This window comes from Rhinolophus sinicus, chromosome 16 (assembly GCF_057876585.1).
Source record: "Rhinolophus sinicus isolate RSI-liver-muscle chromosome 16, RSI-T2T, whole genome shotgun sequence".
Lineage (NCBI taxonomy): Eukaryota > Metazoa > Chordata > Mammalia > Chiroptera > Rhinolophidae > Rhinolophus > Rhinolophus sinicus.
In genome coordinates, this window is record NC_142516.1 from 12,350,931 (window position 1) to 12,367,982 (window position 17,052).

Below are 17,052 nucleotides of genomic sequence, written 5' to 3' on the forward strand. Positions count from 1 at the left end.
CTGGATTGTATTTCTCAGGTGTGCTGGGGGAAAAAAACTGACAACCAGTGCTCTAACCCTTCTTTTTACACGTGAGAAACCTGAATCTCAGATCCATCAAATTACTTACCCAGGTCATTTGGAAACTTTTCATATGGAGACAAAATACTCCCCCAGAGAATCTTTGCCCTCTCACTCACCCTCACAGCTCTAGTTTGCCTCCCATAATCAGAGCAACAGAACAATGAATCAAGAGAGTTATCAGGAGAAAAAACTACATTACAGTCTGAATAACAAACTCCAAGGTTTTCAAGTCTAAGACCCATTTGATTATAAAAGAACACTTCTCAATTTTAGAAGTCTGCTGTCTCCAAAGACAAGACAGCAGTCTTTTCATTTCTGAAGAACAAATGAATGGCAGCCAGATCGAAAGGTTTTTAATTTACTACTGGTAAAATTTGACGGGATTTAAAAAAAACTCTTCTCCCTACACTCTCAAAATATCCACTGAAATCTTTCTAAAAAAGTAACTGCAGGTAACAGCTTAAATTCTAAGTAAATTTAGGATTTTTATGGCTCAAGAAAGAATAGTGAAAAAAAACACACACAAATAAACCCCTCCCGCATTCATTTCTATCAATAAATCTTTAAATTCACCATTAAAAATTTCACTGAAATATCTTTAAATGCAGAACAAAAAGTTGGTTCAATATGCCCATGATTTGCATTAAACACATGGTGCTCGAGCAAAAGTAGATTCCTCGATTTTCAGCATTGTGAAGCTCACAAAAGAGTTACTTGTAAAAACAGGAACTTACATCTCTGACTCCTCCTCCTTTTAAGTCCTTTGTATAGAGAGAGAAAATTATCCTACCTTAACTTAGAATTTGTCCTGTTAAAACTGAGCCGTTGAGAACAGGGAAATTGTGGGCGGAACGCTTTCTAAAGTCTTCAAATTTCTGTGCACTTCCCTCTCTGACAGCCACATTTTTGTAAGCGCCTCCAAACCTCTGTAACTTCCCAGCTCTTCAAACCACATTCCAGGCAGAGAGTGAGCGGCAGCCCAGCCAGTCCAATCACGAGCAGCCTCTGCAGGAAGCTTCCAAGGGCCAATCACACACACCCTTTGCCACAGATTACTACAGGCTAATTCCCCACAGAGAACAGTTACCTTTTGCTTTCTAAGGGCAGTGCCTGCCATATAGGGAAGAGTGATATAAATCTTTTATTATTTGTTCCTGTGATATATGTGCTTTAAGCTATGACCGTTTTTTATAACTAAAATGGGATTTGATTTTTAAATATCTTTTCCTTTTGAAACCTAGTTAAATGTTTATGTTTATTGAAAACTTGATTTAGGCTTGGTTCTGAGCTAATTTTAAAAATAATTAATCTCTTTAGACCTTCAATTCCTTTGTGGGGAGAGGGTCATTGTAGCAGCATAAGCATGGGCTCTACCTCTTCCTAAAAGGGTGAGTCTGGGAAATTATTTAAGCTTTCTAAATCACATTCTCATCTTCTGCAAATTGGAAAAAAAGTCACCAATCTCCTATGGATGCTGTAACAAAGTTTCTCACCAGTATATGCAAAAAACTCAGCACAATGCAAGACATTGTTGGCACTTAATATATTTGTTTTCCATCCTATCTCAGAGTAACATACTGTTTTCTAATCTCTCAAGCTTTTCCTTTAAATTTTATTTGCTATTCATAAAGATACCTCATCTGATTAAATATAATAATAAAAGTTAACTGAATAAAAGTCTAGGTATATCTATAAAAAATATATATGCAGGGATCCCACTCTTCTTTCCTTTTTGCTAAAATGTTTGTATTTGTAGCCTGAAATGGGTGTCTAACACTAGCCAATAAAGTGACTGTGAAAATTAGAAAAAGATGTTCCCTCTGGGTGAACAAATTAAAAAGAGACATCCTGTGGTGCTCAGACTAAGGCTGTAATCTTAAGAACTAACCTGTAGTAGTTTTAACAATACCAAAAAGGAACCTTAAATCTGGTTTTTATGTTTCATCCTCATTAATACAGATTAATTCTGGCTACCTTCAAAAATTGGATGCCATTCTTACTTCTAACTAACTCCTTTCAATATGTAATTCTCTGAAATACAAGTGAGCATTAAACTCCCTGTCTGCCAGGAATATCACAGTCGTTTGTTGAAAGCAAACACACAGTCTAGATTCTAATTAGACTCAGATCACAGAACTGGAAGGGGCAGCAAAGGAGCTTTGGGTAGAGCCTGTAGGCTGGTTCCTCCCTGCCTTCCTTGATGCAAACATTGGTAAACATAGAGTGGCCCCTGGGGATACCAGTCCTGTCTCAGGGGCTCACACGGGGTGATAAACTTCTGAACAAATAAATGCAATAAAGTAAGATATTATTCACATATTACACACATTACTTAAAATCTCTAATCTTTCATGTACTAAAAATTCTTTGAAGTAATCAAGACTACTTTTGGTTTCAGTTTTAATACTAAGTGTTAGGCTTTTGTTAGAAAAGACCTGTCTGTGACGATAAGGTCATTCTTTGTCAAAATTAGCTGGCTTGTAAAAACTATCTATGCTTTTACTAAAATGTTTAAAGGAATAATTAAAAACTTGTCAAATACTTAAAACAATTGTCCTTACTATGCATTGTCCTTACTATGTTAAATTCTATGATTTCTCTTGATCCAGAGATCTTTAAGTTCTTTAAAAATAACATTATTCAAAATATACCAATAAAACATGCAGAAAATATATTTACTTCTATTTTATAAATATTGGCTAAAATATAAGCCATTAGTAAGACTTCTCAGGGTAGAGACAGGAAGACTAGAACCTAACTCCATCATCCAATCACCCGATCATCTCTGGCCACATTTTAGGAAGACAGACACTAGAGAAATGTTTCCTTTTTAAGGACAAAACAAAACAATACGAAACAACAAATAGCTTTAGTGGAATATTTGCATAAAGGATTAAAAAATGGGTAGAAAAAGGACTCTAAACCCCCTTCAGCTCTCCTATTTCACCAGCTGGCTCTTAAGAAAGAAGAAAATAAGGCAGAGAGAGAAAGGGTAAGGGGTTTGGAGGGCACCTTGAAGCAGGTTTCTCTTGATTTGAAATGTAATGAAATTCGACCACTTGAAAAAAGAGAAGTATATCATGCACCCCTCATTCTACTGACAGCTGACTCCTTCAAGCCTTAGGTGGTTGTATTTTAAACACACACATATATATAATACACATATTTTAGACATACACATATAAACATATGAGCTCGGACAATTAAGTTCGCAAACTCATCCTAGAAAAAGCGCTACATACCTCATTGCTGAATAGCACTATAGTATTTCGAAGTACTCCCTTTAGGAAGCTATGCACCGACGCAAGTGCCTAGTCTAACCTTCAAAGCAATTTTGGAACTCTTTTTCTGGAATGGCCATCAGAGCTGTCATCGTATTACCCTTGATGTCCTGAATGTCAGCAAAATGTCTTCCTTTCAATATTTCCTTTATCTTTGGGTAAAGAAAGAAGTCATTGGGGGCCAGATCAGGTGAGTAGGGAGGGTGCTCCAATACAGTTATTTGTTTCCTGGCTAAAAACTCCTTTGCTTTTGTTCATCTGTGAGCTCCGTTGGGGCCATTTTTGCACACACCTTTCTCAGGCCAAGATTTTCAGTTGAAATTTTCCTAACTGTTTCTGCATCGATGTTTACTTGGTCTGTTATGCTTCTCACAGTCAGCCGACAATTGTGACATACAATTCGACGAATTTTTGCAATGTTTTCATCAGCTCTGCTCGCTACTGGCCACCCTGACCTCTCTTCATCAGTGACCCGTTCTCTCCCCGCAGAAAAACGTTTAATCCATTTGTACACTGCCGTTTTCTTCATGGCATTATCCCCATTAATTTGGACTAACATGTCTCTGATTTTACTTCCACTCTTGCCAAGTTTAACAAGAAATTTAATGTTTGTTTGTTGCCCTAATTCAAGCTCAGGCATTCTCGTGATGGCACACAAAACACGCAACAATGATGAATTCAGCAAGACACTGCCACCCGTCGACACAAACACAGTTGTGACACACTGATATACCAAGGTTATGAAACCTTACTGAGCTGTTTGTTTGTACCGTGCTGCCAATATAAGCACATGGTAGAAAGTTCGCAAACTTAATTGTCAGACCTCGTATGTAGTAATCAAATTTGTACATCAAACTAAAAAAGAATTTCAGAAAGACTTCTGCAGCTAAAAATGATGAGACATAATATCGAGATAAAATTATCCTCTAGTCCCCACAAAACAAACCAAAACGTTTTCATTTACTTACATGTTTTGGGTCTTTGGAATCCAGGCTGTCTATAGCTATTTGCAGGTCCTTGATCTCCTTCTGCTTTTCAGCAATTTCTTGCCTTTGCTTTTCCATCTGCATTTCTAAATCCATAGCTTCTTGGCGTAGTTTATTTAGAAGTTGTATTCTACCACTCAACTGCTTGAAAAGAAGATCTTTCTCTTCTTCTGAAATCTAATCCCCCCACACCCCAACACACAATTAACAGAGGATAGCAACACTGATTTACACATTTAAAGAAAACAACTTTTATAACATAAAGGTATTCTATGCTCTACCATTTTATTAATAAAAGTAAAATGTAGAAGTTACCTAGACATTCATTTCATTCATAACTTATACTTTTATGCTTATATGTAGAGGAGCCTTATTTTATAGAAGTTCATGAAAACTAATAATTTAACAGCAGGTAGAAATGAAGTTGTAGTATAAGCCACTTGTAAATTACTGATAACAACAATAGCATTAATGGTAGCTGACTTCATCTAGTACTTACCTTGCTATTAGCATGTCAAGCAAATTAATAGTGTAATGAAAAATTTAGATTTATATTTACTCATTTAAAATTTTTTTCCAAGCACATTTTGTAAGCATCCACTTATTTAAAAATTATGTGCATGATTTACACCTATCAATCTATCTATATTAAAACTTGGCCAGTGCTATTCTAAAGCATTCTTATTTAATTATTAAAATTATTCTTGATAGATCCCTCCATTTCATCTCCCACTTTCAACCCATCTTTTAAGTCCTATCAATTCCACTGCCAAATTTTACCTACAATCAGCCTGCTTTCTCTCCATGTCCACCATCACCTCCCTAGTCCAAGCCATTATCGTCTCTTGCCTGTGCTAACCAATAACCTCCTAACAGATGCACGCATCTCCATTCTTTCCATCTCCCTCATTTCACTCTTCTTGCAGGAGCCAGAGTGACCTTATAAAAACACAAATAGGATCAGCCACTTTACTACTTCAAATGTTTCCCATTACATTCAAAACAAATTTCAACCCCCTTAAAATGGCCTACGAAGCCTGGCATGATCGTTAACCTGTTCTTCCACTACACTCTCCCTCAGTCTGCTGAGGGATCTCTCGTTTGAAGGTCTTTGCACACATTCACCTCTGCCTGGAATAAACTCACTGGCTCCTTCTCATCCTTTGGCTCTCAGCCTAAATGTCACCTCCTCAGAGAGGCCTCTGTGGGTCCCCATAATCTAAATTATATCCTTTTTATTGCCTCTCCTAATTTTCTACTTTTTTCTCCAACACTTATGTTGTTTAACTACGTATTTCTTTTTTACCTTTTTCGCTTTGTTTATTACCTATTTCCTATTTCCATGAGGGTGGGACACATATCTGTTTTGTTCATTGAGTACTGAGGGCCCAGTCAGTGGCTGCCATATAATAAGCTTCCAATAAACTTGAATCAATTCCTAGTTACTGTATAATCTGGAAGCAACAATATAGTATATCTTTTAAAAGAATCTATAATTTGGACTTCACATTCTTGTTCTACCTACTATGATATGAATATAGTTACCACTATAATTTTGAAACACCATTGCTAAAAGTTGCAAATAACTAAAACCTTTTACATACTTAAAAACTAAAATGTCAAATACTTCCTTTTTTTCATTTTCTCCCTGTGCAATTGCATCATGGGTTTGAGCTCCTTACTTCATGACACACTTTTCTGAGACAGTATCATTTCCATCTTTTTGTACACCATATTTTTATATGATTTACATTTCTGCTGCTTGTGTTTGATAATGTTCATGGTATAGTAGAGATGTCTTCTGGTTCTTAATCTAGGTCCCAGGATCTTAAAGTTGGGGAGTGTTTAATTAAATTAGAAGAGATATATCTGGAAGCCACTTCTCATAATAGGAGTAGACCAAATACATCTTTTTTACATAAATCACAAGTAATTTATTTCTACACACTTTATAAAATGTTAATAGGATGTCATTATGAATGAAAGGAAAATGTAATTGGAAAATACTAAAACCATATTTGACTCTGAAATCTGTTATTCTGTAACTAATTAGGCAGCATTGTTTTACATGGTTATGAAGAGAGAAAGCATTTTTTGCATTTCCTCTTAGCATTGCTGCTTTGCATTTACATACTTTTTTAAGATGTATAGCTTCTTCCAGTTGTTTAAATTCTTCAGTAGCTCTTAAAATTTGTTGTTCTGCCTTTTCTATTTCATCATGCAGTTCTGATAGTCGAGTTTGTGCTGCAAATTTAAAACCATGTACACAGACACACACAAGAAAAATCTTGAATTCTCAAATTTCTACCAGATTTTTTTCTTTATAATAACCTTCTCCCTCCAATTAATTTCTAGATTATATTAAATTATAGATCACAGGAATAAAAAACTAATTTCTTATGATGGTTTTCCTCTCTATTAATCTCTAGAACAGTTTCATGATATGCTACGGAACTATAATTGATCCCTTTATTTGTACAATCCTCAACATGAAAGGGGCTTTACCTGCTAATCCCAACACAAGAACTCTTTTGAGAGAATAAGGATTGTATTGGTAAATATGCACTAAGTTAGAATCAGACTCAAACTATTAAAAACATGACAACCTGTGTTAGAGGTAAATGCTTTCATGATGGGACTCAGTATCAAGAAACCCACAACTGAACAGTCTTGCTCAGCTGAAGGTGATCTCAAATTAATCATTTTCTACTTCAAATTTCCAATTTCGCTATCTCCCTCCCTCCTCTAAAATGATTAACCCCTTGAAGCTAGTGTGCACAAATGTCTGATTTATTTTTGCTTTCTCCCTCTGGCATATACGTAGTAATGCAGACATGGACAACTCAGTCTCTTTTCTCCCCTTTCCAAGTCAACCTCTACTGGCCTTCCATGTTTTCCATTTAGCTACCAACCAAGGGAAGATAAACTGCTAATCTGATTGGTGAAAGCCCCCAAATGGGCCATGATTATTAGTGGGAGGCATGACCTCAGGTCTGCTTTCTCTTTCTTCCGTATCATGCAGCTGAGTGGGTAAGTGGATTCTAAGTTTGTTATCGGAAGGGTCTCTAACAATTCACTTAGAAGTTAATTAACTTAGAAGTTAATCCTCTTGGATTAACTTCGTCCTCTTTGAAACTTGCCAGAAGGTGATAAGATCCCTTGAGCTAGATGTTTTTGGGGGTGGAAGAGAAGGTTGAGGAGGTGGAGAGTTGGGACAGGCTGGGAAGAATCAAAGGCCAGCCTTACGCTAAAGCCTAAGGAGAGTGCACTGATCCAGCATATTCAAAGCACTGCGGCAGGTTTTGGCTACAAGTACAGTAATCAAGTGGTACTTTACTTGCTTCAATTATTCCTAATTATGAATGTATAGTTCCAATGGTGACAAGGATCTGTTGGTATCCCCTGGACATGCTACCAACAAATTACTGTCAAAAACCCCATTTTCTACCATAACAGGAATCATTAAAAAATAATCTGATCGATAAATCACTACTTTTGTTTTAGACTTTTCATGTAAACAACTGAATAAATACCTTCGGCATATTTAAGTAAACAAATTATAAAACAAAATTTGCCTATATATTCAACATTTTTATAAGTTTGAAGGATGTAAAATAACTTTTTTACACCTGCACTTATTTGTTTTTCTTTGTCTTCCAGTTGTACATCCAGTGGCGGATGGGCTCTCAAGTTCACACATTCATTTCTAAGTTGTTCCCCTTCATCCGGCTCCATCTTCCTGATCTCTACTGGCTGGGCGTTAGCGATAATGTAACTCTCTCTGGTGAACATATTTCTCTTGTATCTGGACTTGCCAATGTAAGGGCTTTCGTCTGGGGTTTTATCAATTTCAACATACTAAAAGAAAAATAAATTAATAGATTTATGGTTTAATAAGTAACCTATAAGCAATCAAATGACATTCATTTTACTAGTGAAGAACACATCACAGAACTGCCTAAATATTAATCCTACATGCTGAGAAGTTGAAAAATATGTATAAATCTTTTATTCTTAATATACCAAAAAGAACTAGAGCAAAAAAATGGTCTCAAAGGATTCTTCCTCCTATCCCTGAAGAGTGAGTTTGGATTGACTGATTAAAGAACTGCTTATAGTTATGTGATTTTTAGCACTGCTGAATCTCTCAAATCAGAATCTACGTATTTTATTTTGATTTCTTGGCTGATATACAAATAAATCTCAGTTTAATACATTTTAATAATTGCTTTTCTAACTAAATAACATTTTGATATTGGTTGAAATCACTGGGTCTTAGAAGTTAAGTGGTTCTCAGTTGCAGTAACTTATGGCATTTGTATAAATATCGGTTGACCCAGTGATTACTGAAGACAGTGTAGAGAGATAATTGTACGAGTACCGAAACAGGCAGCACACTTTTCCTGGAAATTTACATGACAGGGAGCTGATCAACCACACTCTCGAGTGAGGTAATTGAGAGTTAGAAAGCTGCTTAGGGTTATGGCTATCTATGGGTAAAGAGCCTTCTAAGCTTTTTACCTCTTTTGGATACTGCTCTAACTTAGGGAGCCAAATAATTCACAGATTCAACCAACATACATTTATTCTGCTGATGCCCTGATAGCAAGGAAATGGAGTGGTTACTGATAAAATCCCTTGACTGTTTCCATCACCTGCCCTCCCTTACCCCACTCTATGCTGGCTTTAACTTTGGATTACTAAAAAATTAAAATAACTTACCTCTGATGGATAATAATTTAGTGGCTCAAATTTAGCATCAATTTTATAAAAGGCCAATTCCTGTTCCAGCTCATACTGTTTCTGACATGCTCGGTTTAGTTCCATGGTCTTCTGTTTTAGCTATTGACCCGGTTTGAGATGAGATAACATATAGCATCAGTAAGTTAGTATAAAAGTACAGTGGTATGGGGCAAGTTCTAATCATAATTAATAATTAGATTCTTTTAAATTCCACAGCAAATAGCACAACATTCAGAGCATTTTATATGATTCTACAGTATTAAAAGAATGAAACACAAAATTATCATTTCATAAGAGATCACATAAAAGACCTTTGAAGTTTATATGCTATTTCAGGATACAATGAATAAAGATTTTAAAAAATCATTTAAATTTGCTTTATCCAAACACGAAAATAATTCTGTATCAATTATTTCTAAGTAACTAGTCTACTAAATACCTGCTTGCTGATTTCCCAATAATCAGCACTAATTTATTTAACTTCCTCTGTGGTTTTAATGATAACTTCAAATCATGGATGGAAATGATATTAATTATTTAACATTAATTAAATAACATTAATTACAAAGGAATCAGGAGGAGCAGTGAGAAGGATAAAAATAAGAGTTTGGTTTTAACTGTTGTACTGTTGTTGCTGTTATATTTTGGCTAATCTCAGTTTTAAGTGTTCAGAACACTATTCTTTGTCGTAGAAGATAAAGGATGCGAATAAGGTCAATCAGATCCAAATATGGAATATTAAATTTTAATAAAGTAATTCTATAAATACAACTTTTCAGTTATCCTTAGAAATTTTGAGCTAAAAGAAATAAAATCTAATTCTCTTGAATTTATAAATTAAAAAACTGAGTCCCAGATTGGTGAATTGACTTGTCAAATGTTACATATTAGATTAGTGGCATTGGCTAAATATTTTAGCTACCAGAACCAGCCCCCTTTCTTTAAACCAATCCTTTGAGTTCATTTCAAAGGTCCACTAAGTGATTTTCACCTTTTTTTTTTTTGCCAGTGTCTGATAATAGATACCAGACAAAAAACATGCAGAAAAAACTTACTAATATAAAAACGCAAGCTACAGAGAGAAATACGTAAACAAACAAACATTTTACAAGGCCCAGGAAATCAAAGTCGTGCATGATTTAGCTTGCAGTCACCTCCTGATCATCCATCAAAGGGAAGTAATGCTAACCTGGGTTAACAGGTAACCTTGATCGAGTATTCACTGTGATAGACACTGTACTAAGCATTTTACCTGTGCTATCTCACAGAAGCTTCATAACTACCTTACGAGGTGATTAAAGCTACACAGAAACGTTAAATAACTTGCCCAATTGCACAGCTGGTAATGGAAGAGCTAGAGATCAGTTCCAAGTCTCCTAATTTCAAATCCAACCCTCTGTCCATTATACTTTACAGTCTTTGATGTCCTGCTGCGGGGTGTCCAGCGTATTACCCCCACTGATGCTCTACGAGCCTCAAGAAAGCAACTCACAACCAACAGTGTCAACTAATCTTGGGCTTCTTTCCCCAAAGATTATTGGCAGTAGGGCCAAACAAAGGCAAACGTGACTGTCACAATGGAGAAAGCATAGACTGGTCTCTGAAGGCAAATAATAACAAATACTCTGTGCCTCTTAAAGTACCTTTGTGTCTCCTATAGCACTAGGCTTAGCATATCGTAAGCATTCAATAAACGTCCATTGCAGAAACACATAAATGAGAGCAAGTTAAGAGTCAAAAGACTTGGGAAATCGGTTAGTTCTAGTATGAGCTGTGGATAATCAAGAGTTGACTGCAGTTAACATATTTACCAACAGGAAAAATGATACAAATTCTTTCCCCCAACATTCAAATTCACTCTCCTATGTACACATCCATTTCAAAAAATTATACATACACAAGCACGTTTCTTGAGAAGGCAGGCCAGTTTTAAAACTTAAGATGTACATGAATATATTAATACAAGTTATCATGCAAACCATGAAAAACATAGTGTGCAATTCAGTCCTGAAAGAACTACCTTTAAGGAAGAATAAAGACTCGGCAGAAAAGGGTCTGCAAGGAACCCAGACAAGGGCTAAAAGGAGAAAAGCAAACAGAAACCATGACCTAGAGAATTCTGGAGAGTTAGGCTGTAATAATGTTAGTTGTTCTTTACTGACAACTTAACTTAAAAAGATATTGTTATTATTACTTGCATTGTTCTTACATGGACACATTTTACCATCATTCTATGAGTTACAGAGTTACCACCTTCCATTACTTAGCTTGATTCATTTCAAATTATTTTCACATTCATTACTTCATTCAGTCCTCACAATTCTGTGAGACTGGCAGAACAGGTAAGTCATACTCATTTTAAAGTAAGGAAACTGAAGAACAGGAATTAAATAATATTCAAAAAGATAAAGAGCAATATTAATATTAAAGTTAATCAAAGTTAGTATTGGCTTGGGGCAGGAGAGGGGGATTACTATAGTTTAAATTGCCACCAGCAGCTTTACTTCCATGTTACTACATTTCTTTTATAGTTTGACCTATTACATGAGGAACTACTTTATGAAACTGGAAAACATATAACTATAGATGATATTATCACCACATATTTTGCATAAGAGAATGGAAAATGTTTTTCAAACGCAGGCTCTTAGAATAAGACTCAGAATTCTTTTTAAAAAAATAGACTAGTCCTCTGGAGTAGTAAAGAACAGGCAAAACAATAAAAATTGAAAGAAGAAATTTAAAGAATACAAAAGAGCTAATGAATATATATGTAATACTCAACTCTCCAACCACTAAAGAAATGTGAAGTTAAAGCAATGAGATTCCATTTTTTTCCCTATTTACAAGTTCAAAATAATAATATCAAGTGGGGGATGGGCTCTTTCACTCACTGCTGTAGAAGTGTAAAACAGCTATAAGCTTTATGAAAGGTGCATTAATAGTTAACAGATTTAAAATGCAAATTACATAGTAATTCTACTTATGATTTATACTAAGGAATTACTAGTATGAATGTATAAGTGTGTGTGTGTGTGTGTGTGTGTGTGTGTGTGTACAATATATATACCAGAAGTACCCAAAACATGTATACACATTTTAAGAAAGGAAAAAACTATTAAAATTGTAATACTCAATATGTACCAATTACAAAAGATGAATACAAGTCATGTTTGACTTCTGCAATTACAAGAGGTGCTCAAAGTAGTTACCATCAGCGTCCAGACACTTTTGATTACGGCGAACTACTGCTTGAGCAATGCTGACCAAAGTGTCCACTTACATACATTTTTTTTGGCACCCATGGTATATATATACATATATATATATATATATATATGTATATATATATATATATATGTATATATATGTATAAAGATTTTCTCTGTAGTATTGTTTCTAATAACAAAAAAGTGGAAGCAACCTAAATATTCATCAATAAGAATAGGCTACATAAATTATGAAGGATACATATAATAAACACAATATAGACTTTGAAAAGAATAAAAAAGATTTATGAGTGTGTGTATATGTGTGTGTGCATGCACACACGTGTGTGTGTATTCTTTTTCAACTTGGAGAGCTAACTATCCATGATATACTGTTTTGTAAAAAATAAGATGCAGGGGGAGAGTGAGACCTTCATTTTCTATTATATATATTTGTATTGTCTGAATTTGTTATAACAAACATTAACTTTGTATGTAAATGTGTTTTTAAATGGTTAATGATAAAAATAACATGCCACAAAGATGAGCACAGTCTATCGTCTAACCAGAAAGTTACAAAAAACAAAACAGCAAAAACTGTTGACAATTTACAAAACATTTATTCACAGCACAAACATATCAACAACATCAAACAAACAAAAGAGAAAACTAGGCAATATAGTAACCCATAATTTGGGGATAGCTCCAAGTCATAAAATACAACATTTTGCCAAGGTTTTCAACAGGCTCACTAACCTGCACCATGGAGTCAGCATATAGAAATTGTAATTCCTTTTATCTTAATAAAAAATGGATTCTACATTATAAAAAAAGATCAGTAATTTAAAAAATTTTAAATGTTCACAAATGTCAAGTGACACCATAGTAAGCACAGTTTGTTTGTTTTTTATATTTTAAATACAAATGTTAAGTGATGGCACAAAGAGTTCACTGCTAAAATAAAATTGATTATCATGTAGGTCTCCAATGATTTAATTGCTCATCAATCCATTTTACTTTATTATGGAATGGAGAGCAACAGAAGTATGTATAATATAAAACCATTGATAATCACTGATTTATTAACATCACATATAACATGCCTTCAGAACACAGCTGACATGTTTGAAAATTACCTTCAAATAAGAGGCATGTGAAAGAACCTACAAATGCCCTGTGTATTTCACTAACATAGCTGGGGAAGATGCCCTTTCATCACATCCCCTACCTTTTTTCTCTGGCAAAGAAGAACTCAAGAAGGAGGTAGATAAGTATCTGGATTTCAAATAACAATTTCCCTCTCTACAAAAAAAAAGGGAACACTTTTTTCTTGCTAAAAAATTTAAGTGCTTAAGCAGAATTCTTGTCAACAAATCAAGTAATTAAGCCAAGATGCCAATCTTGAAAGGGGGATGTAAAAAAGATAACTGTATATCTAAGATTCTATAGTTATATGAGAAGTATAATTCTCTAAGTTATGCATAGGTCAGAAAAAGAATTGTCAAAAGAGAAAAAAAAAGTACTAATAGCTATTTTTTCCTTACGAAGAGTAGCCTAATAATTTTACAGAATCAGAATCTCTGGGAAAGACCTTTTAAGATCATTTAGTCCACCTCCCTGCCTAATGTTTTTCTTTTCCCCAAACCCTGAGCATATGCCCGTTTCAGTGACAACAACACATTCCAGAGTTATGGCACTTTAGTTCAGGACAGCTATTAGAAATTTCTACTTACTAAATGAAAAACTGTTTTCCTATAATTCTATTTGCCATTTCTTCATTTTACCATATTGAACCTTAGTCGATAACTCTAAGTCCCTCGTTCATGAAACAGTCCTTTGACTATCTGAAAGCAATCACCATAGCTCACTGGGTCTCCTCTTCTCCAGCCTGGACACACCTGTTGGCGTTGTCCATTCCTCATAGGACATGGTTGCACGACCTTTGAAGCCCCTGGGTCAGGGACCTTTTGGTTGTACACTGTCTAGTCGTCTAAATCTTTATCTTTTCTTTTTATTTCAACCATAAAGCCAAATTACATAAAATTTAAACATTGTACACATGTGTAAGTAGCAATTAGAAAGTCTATAATTCCATTCCTCATAAATAACTACTGTGAAGAGTCTGGTACATATGCTACCATTTTCCCTACACATGATACTATTCTTTGCTATTTTTTAAAAAATATTTTTCCCAGGTTGTTACAGTATTTTCTTTTTCTTTTTAAAAAAATTTTACTGGGAAACATCCATTGTCATTGGTTACATATTGCTTTCATGCCACAATGGCATAGTTGACTCTCCTAAGGAGGGCGCAGCTTCCAGTGACCCACATGGGGATCGAACCAGCAACCTTGGTGTTACCAGCACCACACTCTAACCAACTGAGCTAACTGGTCACCCCTATTATATGCTATCTTTATATATAAGATCATACTTGATATATTGTTGCACAGCTTGCTGTTTTTTACATAGCAATATGTGTTAGACATCTTTCCGTATCAGGACATACAGCTCTACCTCATTTTAATAGTAACACGATTAATTTACCACATGGGTATCCACTGAGGGAATTTTAATTATTCTGAATATTTTGCTAATGTAAACACTACTGTAGTGAATGTCCTTGTATATGTACATGGGTATATGTGTATTTATATATATGTATGTATGTATTATACATATATAATATCTTTACACATTCTTGCTACCATTTCTACAGAACATGCTACTGGAAATACATATTATACTACACTTATATAGTAAAAATAAATAATACAAATACAATAACAAACATACTATACATAATATTTCCAATATAAAGGACATAGATATATCCATTTAAATTAGGATAATTTTGTCAAATTGCCTTCTAAAAGTTTTTGCCAATGTACGGCCTCACCAATGTTGTCGTTACAAACAATACACACATCGATAAGACAGTCTGACCAGCTGCTCACAGTGTGGGGCTTCACCTCTCTCCTTTGTTCTGGGTACCATACTTCACATAATGCAGCCCAAGACAGCATTTGTCTCTTGGGCAGCCATGTCATACAGTGCCCGTCAACTACAACTTGTAAAATCTTTTGCACAGACTTCTGTTGAACCACATCTTCCCCATTCTACAGTCTAGAAGTTGTGTTTTTAGACTCAAGGGCAAAGAATGCTCTATTCAAGAGACTAAAGTCAAAGCAACGTAAAATAATACGAACTTACCAATTCATTTTTCGTGTTTAGGTTACTCTCTAGCTCATCATAGCTCTGTTTTTGTAACACGGTCGCCTCTTTTAATGATTTGTTCAATTTATCTTGATTTTTAATTTCCTCGAGGAGCTTTGATTGTTTGCTCTTAAGCTCTTCAGTTTCCATTATCTTCTTTTCCAGATCTCTTTCCAGTCTTTCTACTTCTTCTGCCAATACAAATTTAACAATTTATTGATCATCATATTTCCTATTTGGAGAAACGTAAGAATATTTCTTAACTAATAGCAAAAGAACTCTTAGGATAGTATCAATACAATTCTACTTTCAAAATCATTCACTATGGTTTCGGGAAAAAGACTATCTTGAACTAGAAAGGGATTTATATTAAGAGGTAAGAAGTCATTGTCATTCGTATAACAATTTTAAAAGATAACACTTTTCTTCCAAGTATTTAATTCAATTAGTGTATTGATAAACACAGGTATCCTAGAAAAAACATGCAATATTTTATTCGATATTAGTAATTACACTTTAAAGGATGCTGCAAGCATGTTTGCAAAATACTACGCTATCTTAGAATCCTTCAAGGCTTCCCATGATGCTTAGGATAGGATCCAAAACGCCTGCATGAATAACGGACAAGGCTCTTCATGACTGGGTCCTGAACTCCCTCCTCTCCAGCCTCATTTTCAAGTACACCCCACTGCAGTCCATTTGTAATGATTCAATTCTTCAGATTTGTGATGCCTCTTATCACCTGCAGGCTTTTTTCACTCACACCTTCTACCTGGAACTGTCCTCTTCTATCTCCTATGGGTCTATTTTATATCCTCCAGGTCTTAGTTTTAAAAACATTTTGAGAAGTCTGCCTTGACTCTCCCCTCTCCCCAAGTTAGATGCTTCTCAGGGGTGCTCTCCCACCACCCTGCACTCTTCTGTGGCCCTCGTCTACAGGGCATTGTAAAATGTGATCAAATAGCTTGGCTGCCTGCCTTCCCCACTAAATCTTTGTGAAAGCAGAAACCGTCTATCTGGCTCACTATTGGGTCGCAGAACTCAGCACATTAAAGGCTCCTAATTAATATTCAAGGTCATAAATGCATCACAAGTAGTTTAAACATCTTCCCTTATAGTAGTATATTTATATGATGACTTCCCTTTGCATTATTTATCTTTTTAAGGATTCTAAAACATAAACTTCAGGGTAACAAATGTTGAGTTAGGGGGATCCCAAACTAATAAAAATTTACCATATTTCTCAAGTATTGGATCAAACCATTATCAAATTGCCATTTTTGTAAGTCAAAATGGATTAACATTAACTTTAAATGGTTGACTACAGAGGCTCATTTCCTAACATTTTAAAACGGCTATTTCATACCTTCTTTCTCCCCAACTCCCATACCCCTATTCTCTTTCTCAGTTGATGACCTCATATTTCCTGAGAAAACAGACCCCACCAGTAGGAACTTCCTCAAAACTACCCACGCCTGCACATATCTGCTCTCCCTTCTGATAAAGAAAGCGTCCTGTCCCTCTTATTAAGAGACAGTCTTTCATTTTCTCCGA

The 17,052-nt window shown here is 35.1% G+C and overlaps 1 protein-coding gene across 4 annotated transcripts in view; it reads right to left on the bottom strand.

Moving 5' to 3' along the window:
* Nucleotides 1-17,052, bottom strand: part of CNTRL (centriolin) — a 77,925-nt gene that overhangs the window by 45,421 nt on the left and 15,452 nt on the right. For 2 of the 4 annotated variants that reach the window (XM_019731213.3, XM_019731216.3), the window contains 6 exons: nucleotides 15,496-15,689; nucleotides 11,094-11,150; nucleotides 9,053-9,172; nucleotides 7,960-8,188; nucleotides 6,465-6,574; nucleotides 4,313-4,507 (listed from right to left, as the gene is read on the bottom strand). In XM_019731213.3, coding sequence (XP_019586772.3) covers nucleotides 4,313-4,507; nucleotides 6,465-6,574; nucleotides 7,960-8,188; nucleotides 9,053-9,172; nucleotides 11,094-11,150; nucleotides 15,496-15,689 — 905 coding nt within the window. Of the gene's footprint in view, nucleotides 1-853; nucleotides 1,026-4,312; nucleotides 4,508-6,464; nucleotides 6,575-7,959; nucleotides 8,189-9,052; nucleotides 9,173-11,093; nucleotides 11,151-15,495; nucleotides 15,690-17,052 lie in introns of those variants that run through there. The other 2 variants (XM_019731215.3, XM_019731218.3) reach the window with 2 other exon arrangements.